Source organism: Homarus americanus, unplaced genomic scaffold (assembly GCF_018991925.1).
Source record: "Homarus americanus isolate GMGI-L3 unplaced genomic scaffold, GMGI_Hamer_2.0 scaffold27428, whole genome shotgun sequence".
NCBI classification, from domain to species: Eukaryota; Metazoa; Arthropoda; class Malacostraca; order Decapoda; family Nephropidae; genus Homarus; species Homarus americanus.
Window position 1 is genome coordinate 10017 of NW_024721169.1, and position 15256 is coordinate 25272.

The 15256-nt window shown below is 44.8% G+C and overlaps 1 protein-coding gene and 1 pseudogene across 1 annotated transcript; both read left to right on the plus strand.

Annotated features, from left to right (window-relative positions):
• The first annotated feature begins 1855 nt into the window (after positions 1 to 1855).
• LOC121861616 lies at positions 1856 to 6300 on the plus strand (annotated as a pseudogene).
• Positions 6301 to 12859: 6559 nt separating this feature from the next.
• On the plus strand, positions 12860 to 13231 carry LOC121861618 (histone H2B-like). The gene has a single exon (XM_042359486.1). The coding sequence runs from the start codon at positions 12860 to 12862 to the stop codon at positions 13229 to 13231; it is 372 nt and encodes a 123-aa protein (XP_042215420.1).
• The last annotated feature ends 2025 nt before the right edge of the window (positions 13232 to 15256 follow it).

The window sequence follows — 15256 nt, forward strand, 5'->3', positions numbered from 1 at the left end:
GCAGTTTGTGGTCTAATAGTATCATGCTTTATGAGTGGTGTTCTATGTAGTGATGGATGATTAGGCAATAAAATATGCTTTGGGTGTTTATAGCAGTTTGTGGTCTACTAGTATCATGCTTTATGGGTGGTGTTCTATGTAGTGATGATTAGGCCATAAAATATGCTTTTGGTTTATTGCTAACAAAATATACTTTGCTCTACCGCTGGAGTGCAAAACATGGTGAAACTTACATACACCGTTAATAAAGTATTGGTGGAAGAAGAAGAAGAAGTAAGAGGAAGAATTGTGGAGGGAATGAACAGTGAGACAATGTAAAGCCTCCAGGATGGCGGCAGCGTTTCTGTTATTAATATATAATAAGACAATAGGAAAATATGTTGTTGTCTCTACCTGTATTATTACCTTTGCGATAGCATGGTTCAATTTTTGGAGGACAGAGGAAGGAGCAGGAGGTTAGGAAGGGAGAGATAGTGTCTGTGATTCTCGGGTCACCACTCCTCGGATTGTGTCAGTTCAAGTTTAGAAGCTCCAACAACTTTCCCTGAATACAAATTGGCAACGTTTCGATTTACAACAGGTACCTACTTACTGCTACAGTAGGTAGGTGAACAGGGACCAAGGGGGCTAGGAAGAGTGTCCAAACAACTTGCTCCTGCCTGCCTGTGTGATGTAGTCGTGGCCAGAATTAGGTTAGGATACAGACACATCTGGCTAGTTAGTAACGCTGTACCCATAAAGGAACACTCAGCATGTAAACTTGGTGATACACCTTTAAAGCACTACTATATTATTGAATGGGACACTGTCAAAGACTTCAGGCCACCTCACTTATTGTATCTTGAACTATGTCATTACTTCATTGAGGACATTACATTCTTGCTCTTTATCCCAAATTGGCTAGCCCACACTGGTAAATGTGTACTGTACTGTCAATGAATCTGATGTATTTCTTTGTGTATGAACCTGACTGAAAATAAGGTCGCCTCCCTGGCTGCTGCTGCTGCTGCTGCTGCTTCTTGCGCCCTTCTAAGTCCCGTTTAAGTCCCCCACCCCAGGCCCCCCAACCGCCCTTCACATCTACACCATTCAAAACAATTTCACTCAATTTCCACAAGACTATGCTAATTACACGTAAAATAGAGTGTTATCCTGCAAAACGTTGATGTCGTATATTTCTCTCTTTAAGTGATATCCTGTGGCTCCGAAAGGAGCCTGTTTGGTTAGGTTGTCTTGTGTGAACGAACCTTGGGTTCTTATTTCTTCTCTGTCTTCTTGGGGAGGAGCACAGCTTGGATGTTAGGAAGGACACCCCCTTGGGCAATGGTGACTCCAGACAGGAGCTTGTTCAGCTCCTCGTCATTGCGTATGGCAAGCTGAAGATGACGCGGGATAATGCGGGTCTTCTTGTTGTCGCGGGCGGCGTTACCGGCCAGCTCGAGCACTTCTGCTGCCAGGTACTCCATGACGGCTGCAAGGTACACAGGGGCACCTGCACCAACACGCTCAGCATAGTTGCCCTTACGCAAGAGACGGTGGATCCTACCCACGGGGAACTGGAGTCCGGCCCTGCTAGAACGGGACTTTGACTTGCCCTTCACCTTGCCTCCCTTGCCGCGTCCTGACATGTTGCTGCTGCTGCTTTTCGTGATAGGAGTTAAATTTCCGCCCGCCACCTTGGTCTTTTATGCCAAGCTCAGGATCAGGCCAGGTGGCCGTCTCGCGGACCCAACCAATGTAAGAGAGCCGTAGCTGCAGCCAGTCTGATCCTGAGCGGCCCGCTCGGTATATAAGGAAAAGTTAGTCGGGCCAGTTTTCAATTCTCTCGCTCCGCGCCACGAGTAACTGTGCCGCCATGCCTCCCAAAACTTCCGGAAAGGCTGCCAAGAAGGCTGGAAAGGCCCAGAAGGCCATTGCCAAGGGTGACAAGAAGAAGAAAGCGCAGGAGGAAGAAAAGCTACAACATCTACATCTAGGTACTGAAAGCAAGTGCACCCCCGACACTAGGAGTCTCCTCCAAGCTATGTCCATCATGAACTCTTTCGTGAACGACATCATATATATGAAAATCTGCGAGGAGCTTCCGCCTGGCGCCACTACAACAAACGCTCCGCCATTACAAGTCGAATCAGACAGCTGGAAGCTCTTGCTGCCGATTGAACTGGCCAAACTGCCGTGTCACCAGGGCACCAAGGGGCTGTCTAAATACCTCTTCCAAGTAGGGGTTACTTATTGCCTAACTAAACCGCCATCCACTACTACCAACAATCGGCTCCATCAGACCCTGATTATGTTAAAGGGAGCAGTTACCGACAGTGATATATTGAGAGGGAAATAAAAAAAAAAAAAAATTATAATAATCTGCATTCTCTATTGGCGTAGAAACCGGACTAAATCGAAACATAATAAATAAATAAATAAATTCTGCGTGGAGTACTTTTACACCCACTGCAAAGTGACATACATGGAGTGTGTTTGGGCTTCATTTCATGTTTGCAGCACGCCTATTTCATGTAAACAATTTATTTTATTTTATTGTATTTTATTGTATTTTCTTTTATTTTATTTATTTATTTACTTACTTATTCTTTATATATTTATTTGTTACTAGCTCTTGTTTGTTGCACCCACCCACCTCCCGAATTGATGACCTACTATACATTCGTGCCTGCACGAATGTTACCAACTTACCGTTAGGCGATTTGGGTAACCGAAATTAACGCTCTCCTACCACCATCCATTTCGATTGTCATGACAATTATCTTCAGAACAGTTCTTTGGCCCTGAGAAGGGCCGAGTTATAGATGTCTGGTAGGTTTTGTTGTGCTTTTTCTTTTTCCCCAAGGAAGAGGACTTAAGCACGCTCTCCGCGGATGCGCCGGGCCAGCTGGATGTCCTTGGGCATGATGGTAACGCGCTTGGCGTGAATGGCACACAGGTTGGTGTCCTCGAAAAGACCCACCAGGTAAGCCTCAGAGGCTTCCTGCAGAGCCATGACGGCAGACGACTGGAAGCGCAGGTCAGTCTTGAAATCCTGGGCGATCTCACGCACCAGGCGCTGGAAGGGCAGCTTCCTGATGAGTAGCTCTGTGCTCTTCTGGTAACGACGGATCTCACGAAGGGCGACGGTTCCGGGCCTGTAACGATGGGGCTTCTTGGCACCACCGGTGGCTGGGGCGGACTTGCGAGCTGCCTTGGTGGCAAGCTGCTTCCGTGGAGCCTTGCCTCCAGTGGACTTGCGGGCAGTCTGTTTAGTACGGGCCATCTCGACGACGAAATAGTCAATACGGCCGGCCCGGCAGGCGGGCGGGCTTATATACAGACATTCTCCACCTCAGTGGCCACCTCATTGGCCACGAGTGCCGCATGCGTCATCCGCAAGCTACGCCCCACCTCCAAGAGGGAGGGACGGCCTTGGATGAACGATACTACCGCTGCGTCCACAGCACGCCACCTACTCCCACCAAACCGTGGGCGAAGCCACACCAGGACCACCTGTAGTAGCAACCACAACAACATGACTGGACGAGGCAAAGGCGGCAAGGGACTTGGAAAGGGGGGCGCCAAGCGTCATCGTAAGGTGCTTCGTGACAACATCCAGGGTATCACCAAGCCCGCCATTCGTCGTCTAGCTCGGCGTGGAGGTGTTAAACGTATATCCGGCCTCATCTACGAGGAGACCCGCGGCGTCCTCAAGGTGTTTCTGGAGAACGTCATCCGTGACGCCGTCACCTACACCGAGCACGCAAAAAGGAAGACCGTCACCGCCATGGATGTGGTGTATGCCCTGAAACGGCAAGGCCGCACCCTTTATGGTTTTGGTGGTTAATCAACCTGATGGACGGGCGCACACCACCACCACCACCACCACCACGACAAACAAATATACGGACCTAATTTTAGGTCCACATTTAAATCGCTAAAGAGTTGGTTAGACACTGAGTAAATCGTTGAAAATATATCCAATAACATGATCCTCTCTAATTCTGGACTTTGTGAAACGCGGGTATAGGTTGTGCGTGAACGTGGTGGAACCCACTTCCTAGTAATTGTCCAGTCAGTCAGTCAGTCGAGTCCAGTCAGTCAGTCAACTTCCACCTAACCTCCAGGTACCTCACCTAACTTCCTGTAGCGTCACCGAACCTCACGAAATGTAACCCAATGTAGTTTATAATCTATCCTAACATGACATAACATAACCACGCACTATATTACTTCGGTAAGAGTAATGAGTTTTAATACGCAAAGTGGCAGTTAGCATTCATTCATACATACATACATACATACATAACATGCTAGTGGCAGGGGGGATTGAAGTGAATTTTAGGAGGATAGAATAGGTGCAGTGGCTAAACAGCGCTTGCATGAGGGACTTTAAGCAGCAACTCGCCTGGATGCGGCAGGATAGAGTCAGGTCAAGCGTCCGGTGCATGTTGGGTTCCGCCATGGTTTCTCAGTGTTTGGTCGGCTTGATTGTGTGTGTGTTGTTTTCTTGTTTGGAGGAAATGTCTTGGTATTCTTCTTCTTAGCTTGAAGTTGATTTTCTTCTAACTCTCCTCTTGTTGTTCGTCTTCCTCGTGTCTGCTATCATTCTGTAAAGACTCTATATATGTATGTAGGTATGAGTGAGTAACAGTTGCCGGTTACAGTGATACTTCATATTCGCTGGTGTTGTACTGTATGGCTTCGGTATTTCTTAATATACAAACGGCACCGTTAGGGGATTGAGGTATTTATTTAAAAACCAGCCTACATTACTTATATATAGAAATAAATAATGTGGCTTGGACAATAATGACGACTACTCTCTCCTACCTTCCCTAAACAAGGGCTTTTCGAAAGTATACATTGGACACAAATGACTTAGTACATCATACATTGGTGGTTTAACAAAAGCCCTCATTAGAGAAAGGTGAAGGAGCACACAGTGAACATACAGATTAATGTTTGCACGCGTAGATCATGTAAGGTGAGATGTTAAACACCAGACACGTAGTGTAGTAACTCCCTCACAGATGGCGTTATGAGGGGCCTGATGATGTAGCAGTTACCTTACAGATGGTGTTATGAGGAAATTCACATGATGATGCTGTAGCAAAACATTCACTACGTGGTGTCGTAGCATCTTGGGGACACCACGTGGTCGACATGACTCACTCATTCAAGTGGGTGAGGTGTGGTCCCAGGCCTCTCTATCGTGGAGTCTCAGGGGAAGTATAACTGGGTACCTGGGACCTCACTGTGTGAAGGTGGTTAGCTAGCTTGGGTAAGACTCAACTGCCGAGTTGTTTTTCACTGAGTTAAGCACTGTTCACCACTATTCATCACTGGTTCCATTCCTTTGCCAAATGAGATAGTACCTTATGGCAAGAACTTGTTGATAGTCAGGTGGGGAGGAGGGTTCAGGGGAGTGAGTTGGTATGGGCCAACATATAAATAATAATAATAATAATAATAATTAACGGTTTATTGAAAGAGCTTGGCAGCCAGAAGGCTGAAAATATACAGTTACATAATATGGGGAATGGGTTACGAATTACAAATAATATACAAGTAACATGAGTGACACAAATAAGACATATAATAACTAGCTGGGGAAAAGCTCAAACTACAGTTCATTTCAACATAGTGACAGTGCAAGGAGTAGTGTTTACTGGGAGTGAGTACACTGATTTATTACAAGTTATCGATAATTTTTACAATGGTTGGGACTGGGCTGTTCTTATAGCGATCAGTTCGTGCACGTATGGGCTGGATGCGGTTGTGGTGTCGAAGAGCAATTCTCGGACTAGGGATCTCAGATGGTAGTAGGAGCCGGTGTAGAAGCTTCTTACCAAATTGGCAGATGAGGTCGGGGTGATGGTCAGTGAGAGTCTAAAGGGTCGGTCAGTGTGTTGAGCGCTTCTTGATATGTGGAGTAGGAAGGGGAGAGAATAATCTTGCATGGCCTCTTTTGCACTTTTTCTAGGTGTTTACGTTGTGTGGCATTTAGGGAGGAAGACCAGGTGAGCTTGGGAAGTATGAATGTTGTGTAAACACTGAGGAGCTCGTGTGCAGGAACACCGAGGGACTTGAGTCGGCGTAGGAGGTGGAGACGGAAACTGGAGGATTTGATAACTTCACTGACGTGTGGTTTCTAATTTAGTTTGTTGTCTATGTTGACGCCGAGGAGCTTCGTGGAATCTAAAACCTGGAGTGTGTTCAGACCTAGAGTAATGGAAGGAGGTGGGACAATGTCGGAGGAGAGGTTGAGGTGCATAACCATGGTTGTTGGTGGCCCAGTTTTGGATTGATCCCTGATATTTCCAGCGAGCAGGGTTTCTCTTAGGGCATCATTGATGAGTACAAGGGAAGAAAGAGTGTCCCATCTTGGTGCCTTTGGGGGGACGCCTACAGGTGAAACATCGAAAGGTGGAGACAGCCAGCCCCTCGGAAGCGTACAGCTTGGTGTCGGTCACTGAGGAAGTCTGTAAGCCATGGTATAATAAGACTTCTCCGAAGCCCGAGGTCAATAGCTTTGTTGATGATTATATTGTGGTCGACTAGGTCGAACGCTTTAGTGAAATCAATGAAGGCGACAGCTACAGACGTTTTTCGTTTCTCGAGATGGCGGTATATGTAATCGAGAAAGCTGACAAGACAGTCAGTCAGTGGTGGAGGAAGTTTTCAGGTTGCCAAATTGCTGAGGGTCTACTACGACTCCTGCAATATCAGCAAAAGCCCAGCCAGTCGAACACAAAACTTTCACAGATTAGGCTGGGTATTGGGGTGATTGCAATAGGTCGTAGCTGATTTAAGGAGTGTGGGTTGGTTGACTTGGGCACTGGTGATACATAAGAGGTCTTCCAGTCAGCTGGGCATCTGGCTTGACTGAGAGAAGCATTGATGATGGAGCATAGGGGTTTAGCAAGCTCCGGGGAGAACTCCTTGAAGCGTTTCATTGGTAAGTCAATGGGGGTGGTAGAGCGTTTTAATTTTAGTTTGTCCAGGCGTTTTGCTATTTCAAATACTTCTACTAAGTCAGTGGGAAGGGGGGGGGGCTGGTAGGTAAGCAGGGAGAGTGGTTGTGTCAAGCCGGGGGAGCGTCTGGCATATAGTAGCGAAGTGTGTGTGTGTGTGTGTGTGTGTGTGTGTGTGTGTGTATACTACTGTACTTTTTAGATCCTCCTACGCAACCTAATCTATTATAGTTAAGTATAGTAGGCTATACACTATTTTGTTAGTATGTGTTATAAAATGAAATTGCATGTTATTATTATTAATATTATTATTATTAATATTATTATTATTATTATTATTAGTAGTAGTAGTAGTAGTAGTATTATTATTATTATTATTATTATTGTTATTATTATTACATGCTAATATAATACTAAGTTGCCCGCCAGATTTCCTCAGAGATGGGAGGAGCACATTGGCGGCGGTGTTGTTTATACTCCGCCCGATTACTGATTCCTATTCACCGAGCCAGAGCTGGCGGGCGGCGTGTTATGTGCCACGTTTTGTTTCCCATTGGGCGTACCGCTCAGCTGGGGAGTAGGAGATTTTATAAAAAGAAAGTTTGAGTGGAGAGCACACCTTTTCCTTCACATACAGTTATCTTAGACCATCTACTAGTATAATAGTTTGCACAAAAATACTCTACACTCTTTCTAGGTTATTGTTATGTTTTTTTGTTTTTTTTTTGACTTCTCATCAGATTGTGCATTCAACTAATATACACTATTAGTGTGTTTATTATTATGTTTTATAGTATTATTTCGTATAATATTGGGTAACACAATTAGAGTCACTAGTATAGTATATTATTGGGGTTTATAGCAGTTTGTGGTCTAATAGTATCATGCTTTATGAGTGGTGTTCTATGTAGTGATGATTAGGCAATAAAATATGCTTTGGGGGTTTATAGCAGTTTTTGTGGTCTACTAGTATCATGCTTTATGGGTGGTGTTCTATGTAGTGATGATTGGGCCATAAAATATGCTTTTGGTTTATTGCTAACAAAATATACTTTGCTCTACCGCTGTAGTGCAAAACAGGGTGAAACTTACATACACCGTTAATAAAGTATTGATGGAAGAAGAAGAAGAAGAAGAAGAAGAAGAAGAAGAAGAAGAAGAAGAAGAAGAAGAAGAAGAAGAAGAAGAAGAAGAAGTAAGAGGAAGAATTGTGGAGGGAATGAACAGTGAGACAGAAGAAGAAGAAGAAAGAGGAAGAATTGTGGAGGGAATGAACAGTGAGACAATGTAAAGCGTTTCTGTTATTAATATATAATAAGACAATAGGAAAATATGTTGTTGTCTCTACCTGTATTATTACCTTTGCGATAGCATGGTTCAATTTTGGGAGGACATAGGAAGGAGCAGGAGGTTAGGAAGGGATTTGTAGTGGGAGAGATAGTGTCTGTGATCCTCGGGTCACCACTCCTCGGATTGTGTCAGTTCAAGTTTAGAAGCTCCAACAACTTTCCCTGAATACAAATTGGCAACCTTTCGATTTACAACAGGTACCTACTTACTGCTACAGTAGGTGAACAGGGACCAAGGGGGCTAGGAATAGTGTCCAAACAACTTGCTCCTGCCTGCCTGTGTGATGTAGTCGTGGCCAGAATTAGGTTAGGATACAGACACATCTGGCAAGTTAGTCACGCTGTACCCATACCGGAACACTCAGCATGTAAACTTTGTGATACACCTTTAAAGCACTATATTATTGAATGTGACACTGTCAAAGACTTCAGGCCACCTCACTTATTCTATCTTGAACTATGTCATTACTTCATTGAGGACATTACATTCTTGCTGTTTAGCCCAAATTGGCTAGCCCACACCAATGTATGTGAGCCACTGACCTATATATGCTGCTGGTAAATGTGTACTGTCAATGAACCAGAGTGAAAATAAGGTCGCCTCCCTTGCTGCTGCTGCTGCTTCTGCGCCCTTCTAAGTCCCGTTTAAGTCCCCCACCCCAGGCCCCCGCAGTACCCCTTCACATCTACACCATTCAAAAACATTTACACTCAATTTGCACAGAGTGTTATCCTGCAAAACGTTGATGTCGTATATTTCTCTCTTTAAGTGATATCCTGTGGCTCCGAAAGGAGCCTGTTTGGTTAGGTTGTCTTGTGTGAACGAACCTTGGGTTCTTATTTCTTCTCTGTCTTCTTGGGGAGGAGCACAGCTTGGATGTTAGGAAGGACACCCCCTTGGGCAATGGTGACTCCAGACAGGAGCTTGTTCAGCTCCTCGTCATTGCGAATGGCAAGCTGAAGATGACGCGGGATAATGCGGGTCTTCTTGTTGTCGCGGGCGGCGTTACCGGCCAGCTCGAGCACTTCTGCTGCCAGGTACTCCATGACGGCTGCAAGGTACACAGGTGCACCTGCACCAACACGCTCAGCATAGTTGCCTTTACGCAAGAGACGGTGGATCCTACCCACGGGGAACTGGAGTCCGGCCCTGCTAGAACGGGACTTTGATTTGCCCTTCACTTTGCCTCCCTTGCCGCGTCCTGACATGTTGCTGCTGCTGCTTTTCGTGATAGGAGTTAAATTTCCGCCCGCCACCTTGGTCTTTTATACCAAGCTCAGGATCAGGCCAGGTGGCCGTCTCGCGGACCCAACCAATGTAAGAGAGCCGTAGCTGCAGCCAGTCTGATCCTGAGCGGCCCGCTCGGTATATAAGGAAAAGTTAGTCGGGCCAGTTTCAGAGTCGGGACCCACGACTACTCAAAACAAAACATTAAAGATAATCCAACACAACGTCCTAGCCTGGAATTCGGCAAGGAAATCAGAACTCACCAACATATACAGCACATTAGACCCTGACATCATTCTCATCAACGCACATGGTAGGAAAAATAGTGAAAAAATCAAGATCTTTAACTACCATGTACATCAAATGAACATACACAACGAACCACATGATGGCATAGCAATTGCCATAAAACGCAACATACAATATAAAATCATTGACAATTTTCAAAGTAACTTTCTGGCAGCCGAAGTAAATACAACAAGAGGGCCAATAACCATCGGAACTTCATATTTAACATTCAGAAGACCAATATTTCCTACAGGGGACATCTTAAAACTAATGAGGCAAAACAATCCAGCATACTTCATAGGAGACCTCAATGCAAAACACACAACCTTAGGAAACAATGTCAGAAACCCAGGAGGAAAAATCCTCCATGCTCTCATCGATCACGGGACAATAACACACCTCGGGCCCGACTTCGCAACTTACATATCAGCCGGCAACACTGGAAAACCAGACATTGTTTTAACCAATAGACATCACCATCTAAACGTACATCTAAAAGCGGGACCAACAACAACCAGTGATCATCTACCCATAATTGCAACTTTATCCACATCCCCGATACAAATCCCATCAATCCCAAGATTTTCACTCAATAAAGCAAATTGGGAAAATTTTAAATCGGAACTTAGCAATAACGAACCAACACTCCTACACAACAAAGACACAACAGAGATTGATAATTCACTGGATACATGGTACAAAGAAGTAACAACAGCAATGGAAAACAACATTCCAAAAACAACATACCGTACATTACCACATGCACAATTAACACATGAAGAGAAAATGATCCAAACTAGATTCACCAATCTATATGAATACACCAAAACACACGGGTGGAGCAATGACACCACAATATTATACAGGAATCTAAAAGAAGAACTGAAAGACATAAGCAAGAACAAACACAATGAAACATGGAACAAGCTGATCCAGGATACACAAGCAGACTACAAAAATCCAAAAGCATTCTGGAAGAAAATAAAAAACCTAATGGGAACAAACTCGGAAGAAACTAGCTACATAAAGGACAAAAACGGTAGAAAGGTAACAGAACCACACGATAAAGAACCAATATTTAGAGAATTCTGGAAGAACATATTCAGAATAAATGACGAAGACAATAGAAGCTTCTGCCAAGAAACAGAACAGGCAACTAAAACATATTTGAGCCAGAACACAGAGAAATGGAAACCTACCAATAAAATCAACCTCGACTTATTAGACATAAACAACCCAATAATTGCCCCATTAACTAAAAATGATATTGCAAAAACAATTGCAAGTTTCAAGAATAAAGCACCTGGCATAAGCCAAATTAATAAAACCGTACTTCAAAACATTCCTCAGTCTATGATCGAACAGCTCAAAAATATATACAATGCCTCACTTGCAACTGGCTTTTTCCCTACCAAATTTAAATTAGCCAAAATCAGACTCATTCCGAAAGCAGGAAAGAACCATACTCAAGCAGAAAACTACAGACCTATATCATTATTGGAAACACCTGGTAAAATATTAGAAAAAATAATCAACAACAGACTGAGAAATTTTCTAGACCAAGAAAACAAATATAACCCGAGACAGCACGGCTTTCGAAAACACCGAGGAACCAACACAGCAATAGCTCTAATATATGAATCAATTGCAAATGCTGCAAGTAACAGAGACCAATGCAACATAATTCTGAGAGATGTTTCAAAAGCATTTGACAAAGTGTGGCATGAAGGATTGAAGTTAAAAATAATCAAATTGGACATGCCTACCAATATCACAGCACTATTATGTAATTTTTTAGATAACAGACAGGCCAAATTAATAATCGACAACCATCTAGGACAAACCTTCATCCTTCATAGCGGAGTTCCCCAAGGCAGTAATATATCGCCGACGTTATACACTGTATACACGGCAGATATGCCGCAACCACGTCAATCAGAATACATCGCTTACGCAGACGATGTAACACAGATAGTCAGGTACCCGGGAAAGTCCAAACAAATGATGGCTATTAGAACATGCAGAGAAATAGAGGTAATAAACGACTATGAACGTAAATGGAAGATAAAAACCAATGTACAAAAACTCCAAATAATTCACATCGCAAAAACAAAACCATTCCCTATTATTGTTAACAACCAACAAATACCATACGCTGCCAAGGGAAAAACATTAGGACTCAAGATATCCAGATGTGGAATAACACCCCACATTAACGAAAGATTAGCTAAGGCAAGATCACAACTTACTAAGCTCAAAAGATTCCGCCAATTGGAAACCAACACGCAATTGCACCTATACAAAGCACTGATCAGACCACACTTAGAATACCCCCCGATACCTCTGAACACAATCTCAAGAACCAATCAACTCAAATATCAAGCAGTGCAAAATATAGCCCTCAGAAGAGCGGCAAAACACCAACCACCATACACACAAACAGTACAAGACATACACACAGAACGCGGCATAGACCCACTCAACATCAGAATACACACCCAAGCAAATGTAATATGGGAAAAAATCGAGCAAGAACAGGATCCCATACTAAACCAACTAATTGAGGAAAACAACAACACATCCCACGGATGGTGGCCTAGAAGCAGGAAAAATGATAACGAAGAACCAGAGCCTCTATATACAAAATAACAACAAAATAACAATAAGAAATAACAATAAAAATAACTAAAAGATGGGGATCATCCCTCCAGTGCCACAAGGACCTGGAGAGACCCCCCCTAACAAAATATGCCCTCAGGACAACTTAGAACAACCTAGCTTAGCTTGGCTGAGACCGGCCTTCCCTAACCCCAAGAACCTCTCAACGCAGCACAGTTACGGAAGACAAAAAAAACTCGTCTCCGCAAGGTGGATAGCCCACCTGCTGTTAACCTTCTCCTCTACTTCCCACTTCTAAACTTTACCTTGTACTATACCCTTCTCCCACTCTCAGAGCCACTGCTCTCTTCTCTCCATATAATCATCATCATCAGTTTTCAATTCTCTCGCTCCGCGCCACGAGTAACTGTGCCGCCATGCCTCCCAAAACTTCCGGAAAGGCTGCCAAGAAGGCTGGAAAGGCCCAGAAGGCCATTGCCAAGGGTGACAAGAAGAAGAAGCGCAGGAGGAAGGAAAGCTACAGCATCTACATCTACAAGGTACTGAAGCAAGTGCACCCCGACACAGGAGTCTCCTCCAAAGCTATGTCCATCATGAACTCTTTCATGAACGACATCTTCGAGCGCATCGCTGCCGAGGCTTCCCGCCTGGCGCACTACAACAAACGCTCCACCATTACAAGTCGGGAAATCCAGACAGCTGTCCGACTCTTGCTGCCCGGTGAACTGGCCAAGCATGCCGTGTCTGAGGGCACCAAGGCTGTCACCAAGTACACCTCTTCCAAGTAAGAGGTTACTTGTGCACAACAAACACGCCATCCCACTACTACAACTTAATCGGCTCCTTCGGAGCCACAGTTACATGTTAAAGAGACAGTTACCGACAGTGATATATTGAGAAGGAAATAAATAAAAAAAAATTATAATAATCTGCATTCTCTATTGGCGTAGAAACAGGACTAAATCGAAACATTATAAATAAATAAATAAATTCTGCGTGGAGTACTTTTACACCCACTGCAAAGTGACATACATGGAGTGTGTTTGGGTTTCATTTCTTGTTTGCAGCACGCCTATTTCATGTAAACAATTCATTTTATTTTATTTTATTGAATTTTCTTTTATTTTAGTTATTTATTTACTTACTTATTCTTTATATATTAATTTGTTACTAGCTCTTGTTTTTTGCACCCACCCACCTCCCGAATTGATGACCTACTATACATTCGTGCCTGCACGACTGTTACCAACTTACCGTTAGGCGATTTGGGTAACCGAAATTAACGCTCTCCGTCCACCAACCATTTCGATTGTCATGAAAATTATCTTCAGAACAGTTCTTTGGCCCTGAGAAGGGCCGAGTTATAGATGTCTGGTAGGTTTTGTTGTGCTTTTTGTTTTTCCCCAAGGAAGAGGACTTAAGCACGCTCTCCGCGGATGCGCCGGGCCAGCTGGATGTCCTTGGGCATGATGGTAACGCGCTTGGCGTGAATGGCACACAGGTTGGTGTCCTCAAAAAGACCCACCAGGTAAGCCTCAGAGGCTTCCTGCAGAGCCATGACGGCAGACGACTGGAAGCGCAGGTCAGTCTTGAAATCCTGGGCGATCTCACGCACCAGGCGCTGGAAGGGCAGCTTCCTGATGAGTAGCTCTGTGCTCTTCTGGTAACGACGGATCTCACGAAGGGCGACGGTTCCGGGCCTGTAACGATGGGGCTTCTTGACACCACCGGTGGCTGGGGCGGACTTGCGAGCTGCCTTGGTGGCAAGCTGCTTCCGTGGAGCCTTGCCTCCGGTGGACTTGCGGGCAGTCTGTTTAGTACGGGCCATCTCGACGACGAAATAGTCAATACGGGCGGCCCGGCAGGCGGGCGGGCTTATATACAGACATTCTCCACCTCAGTGGCCACCTCATTGGCCACGAGTGCCGCATGCGTCATCCGCAAGCTACGCCCCACCTCCAAGAGGGAGGGACGGCCTTGGATGAACGATACTACCGCTGCGTCCACAGCACGCCACCTACTCCCACCAAACCGTGGGCGACGCCACACCAGGACCACCTGTAGTAGCAACCACAACAACATGACTGGACGAGGCAAAGGAGGCAAGGGACTTGGAAAGGGTGGCGCCAAGCGTCATCGTAAGGTGCTTCGTGACAACATCCAGGGGATCACCAAGCCCGCCATTCGTCGTCTAGCTCGGCGTGGAGGTGTTAAACGTATATCCGGCCTCATCTACGAGGAGACCCGCGGCGTCCTCAAGGTGTTTCTGGAGAACGTCATCCGTGACGCCGTCACCTACACCGAGCACGCAAAAAGGAAGACCGTCACCGCCATGGATGTGGTGTATGCCCTGAAACAGCAGGGCCACACCCTTTATGGTTTTGGTGGTTAATCAACCTGATGGACGGGCGCACACCACCACCACCACCACGACAAACAAATATACGGACCTAATTTTAGGTCCACATTTAAATCGCTAAAGAGTTGGTTAGACACTGAGTAAATCGTTGAAAATATATCCAATAACATGATCCTCTCTAATTCTGGACTTGTGGTATGAGTATAGGTTGTGTGTGAACGTGTTGGAACCACTTCCTAATAATTGTCAGTCAGTCAGTCAACATTCACCTAACCTCCAGGTACCTCACCTAACTTCCTGTAGCGTCACCGAACCTCACGAAATGTAACCCAATGTAGTTTATAATCTATCCTAACATGACATAACATAACCACGCACTATATTACTTCGGTAAGAGTAATGAGTTTTAATACGAAAAGTTGCAGTTAGCATTCATTCATACATACATACATAC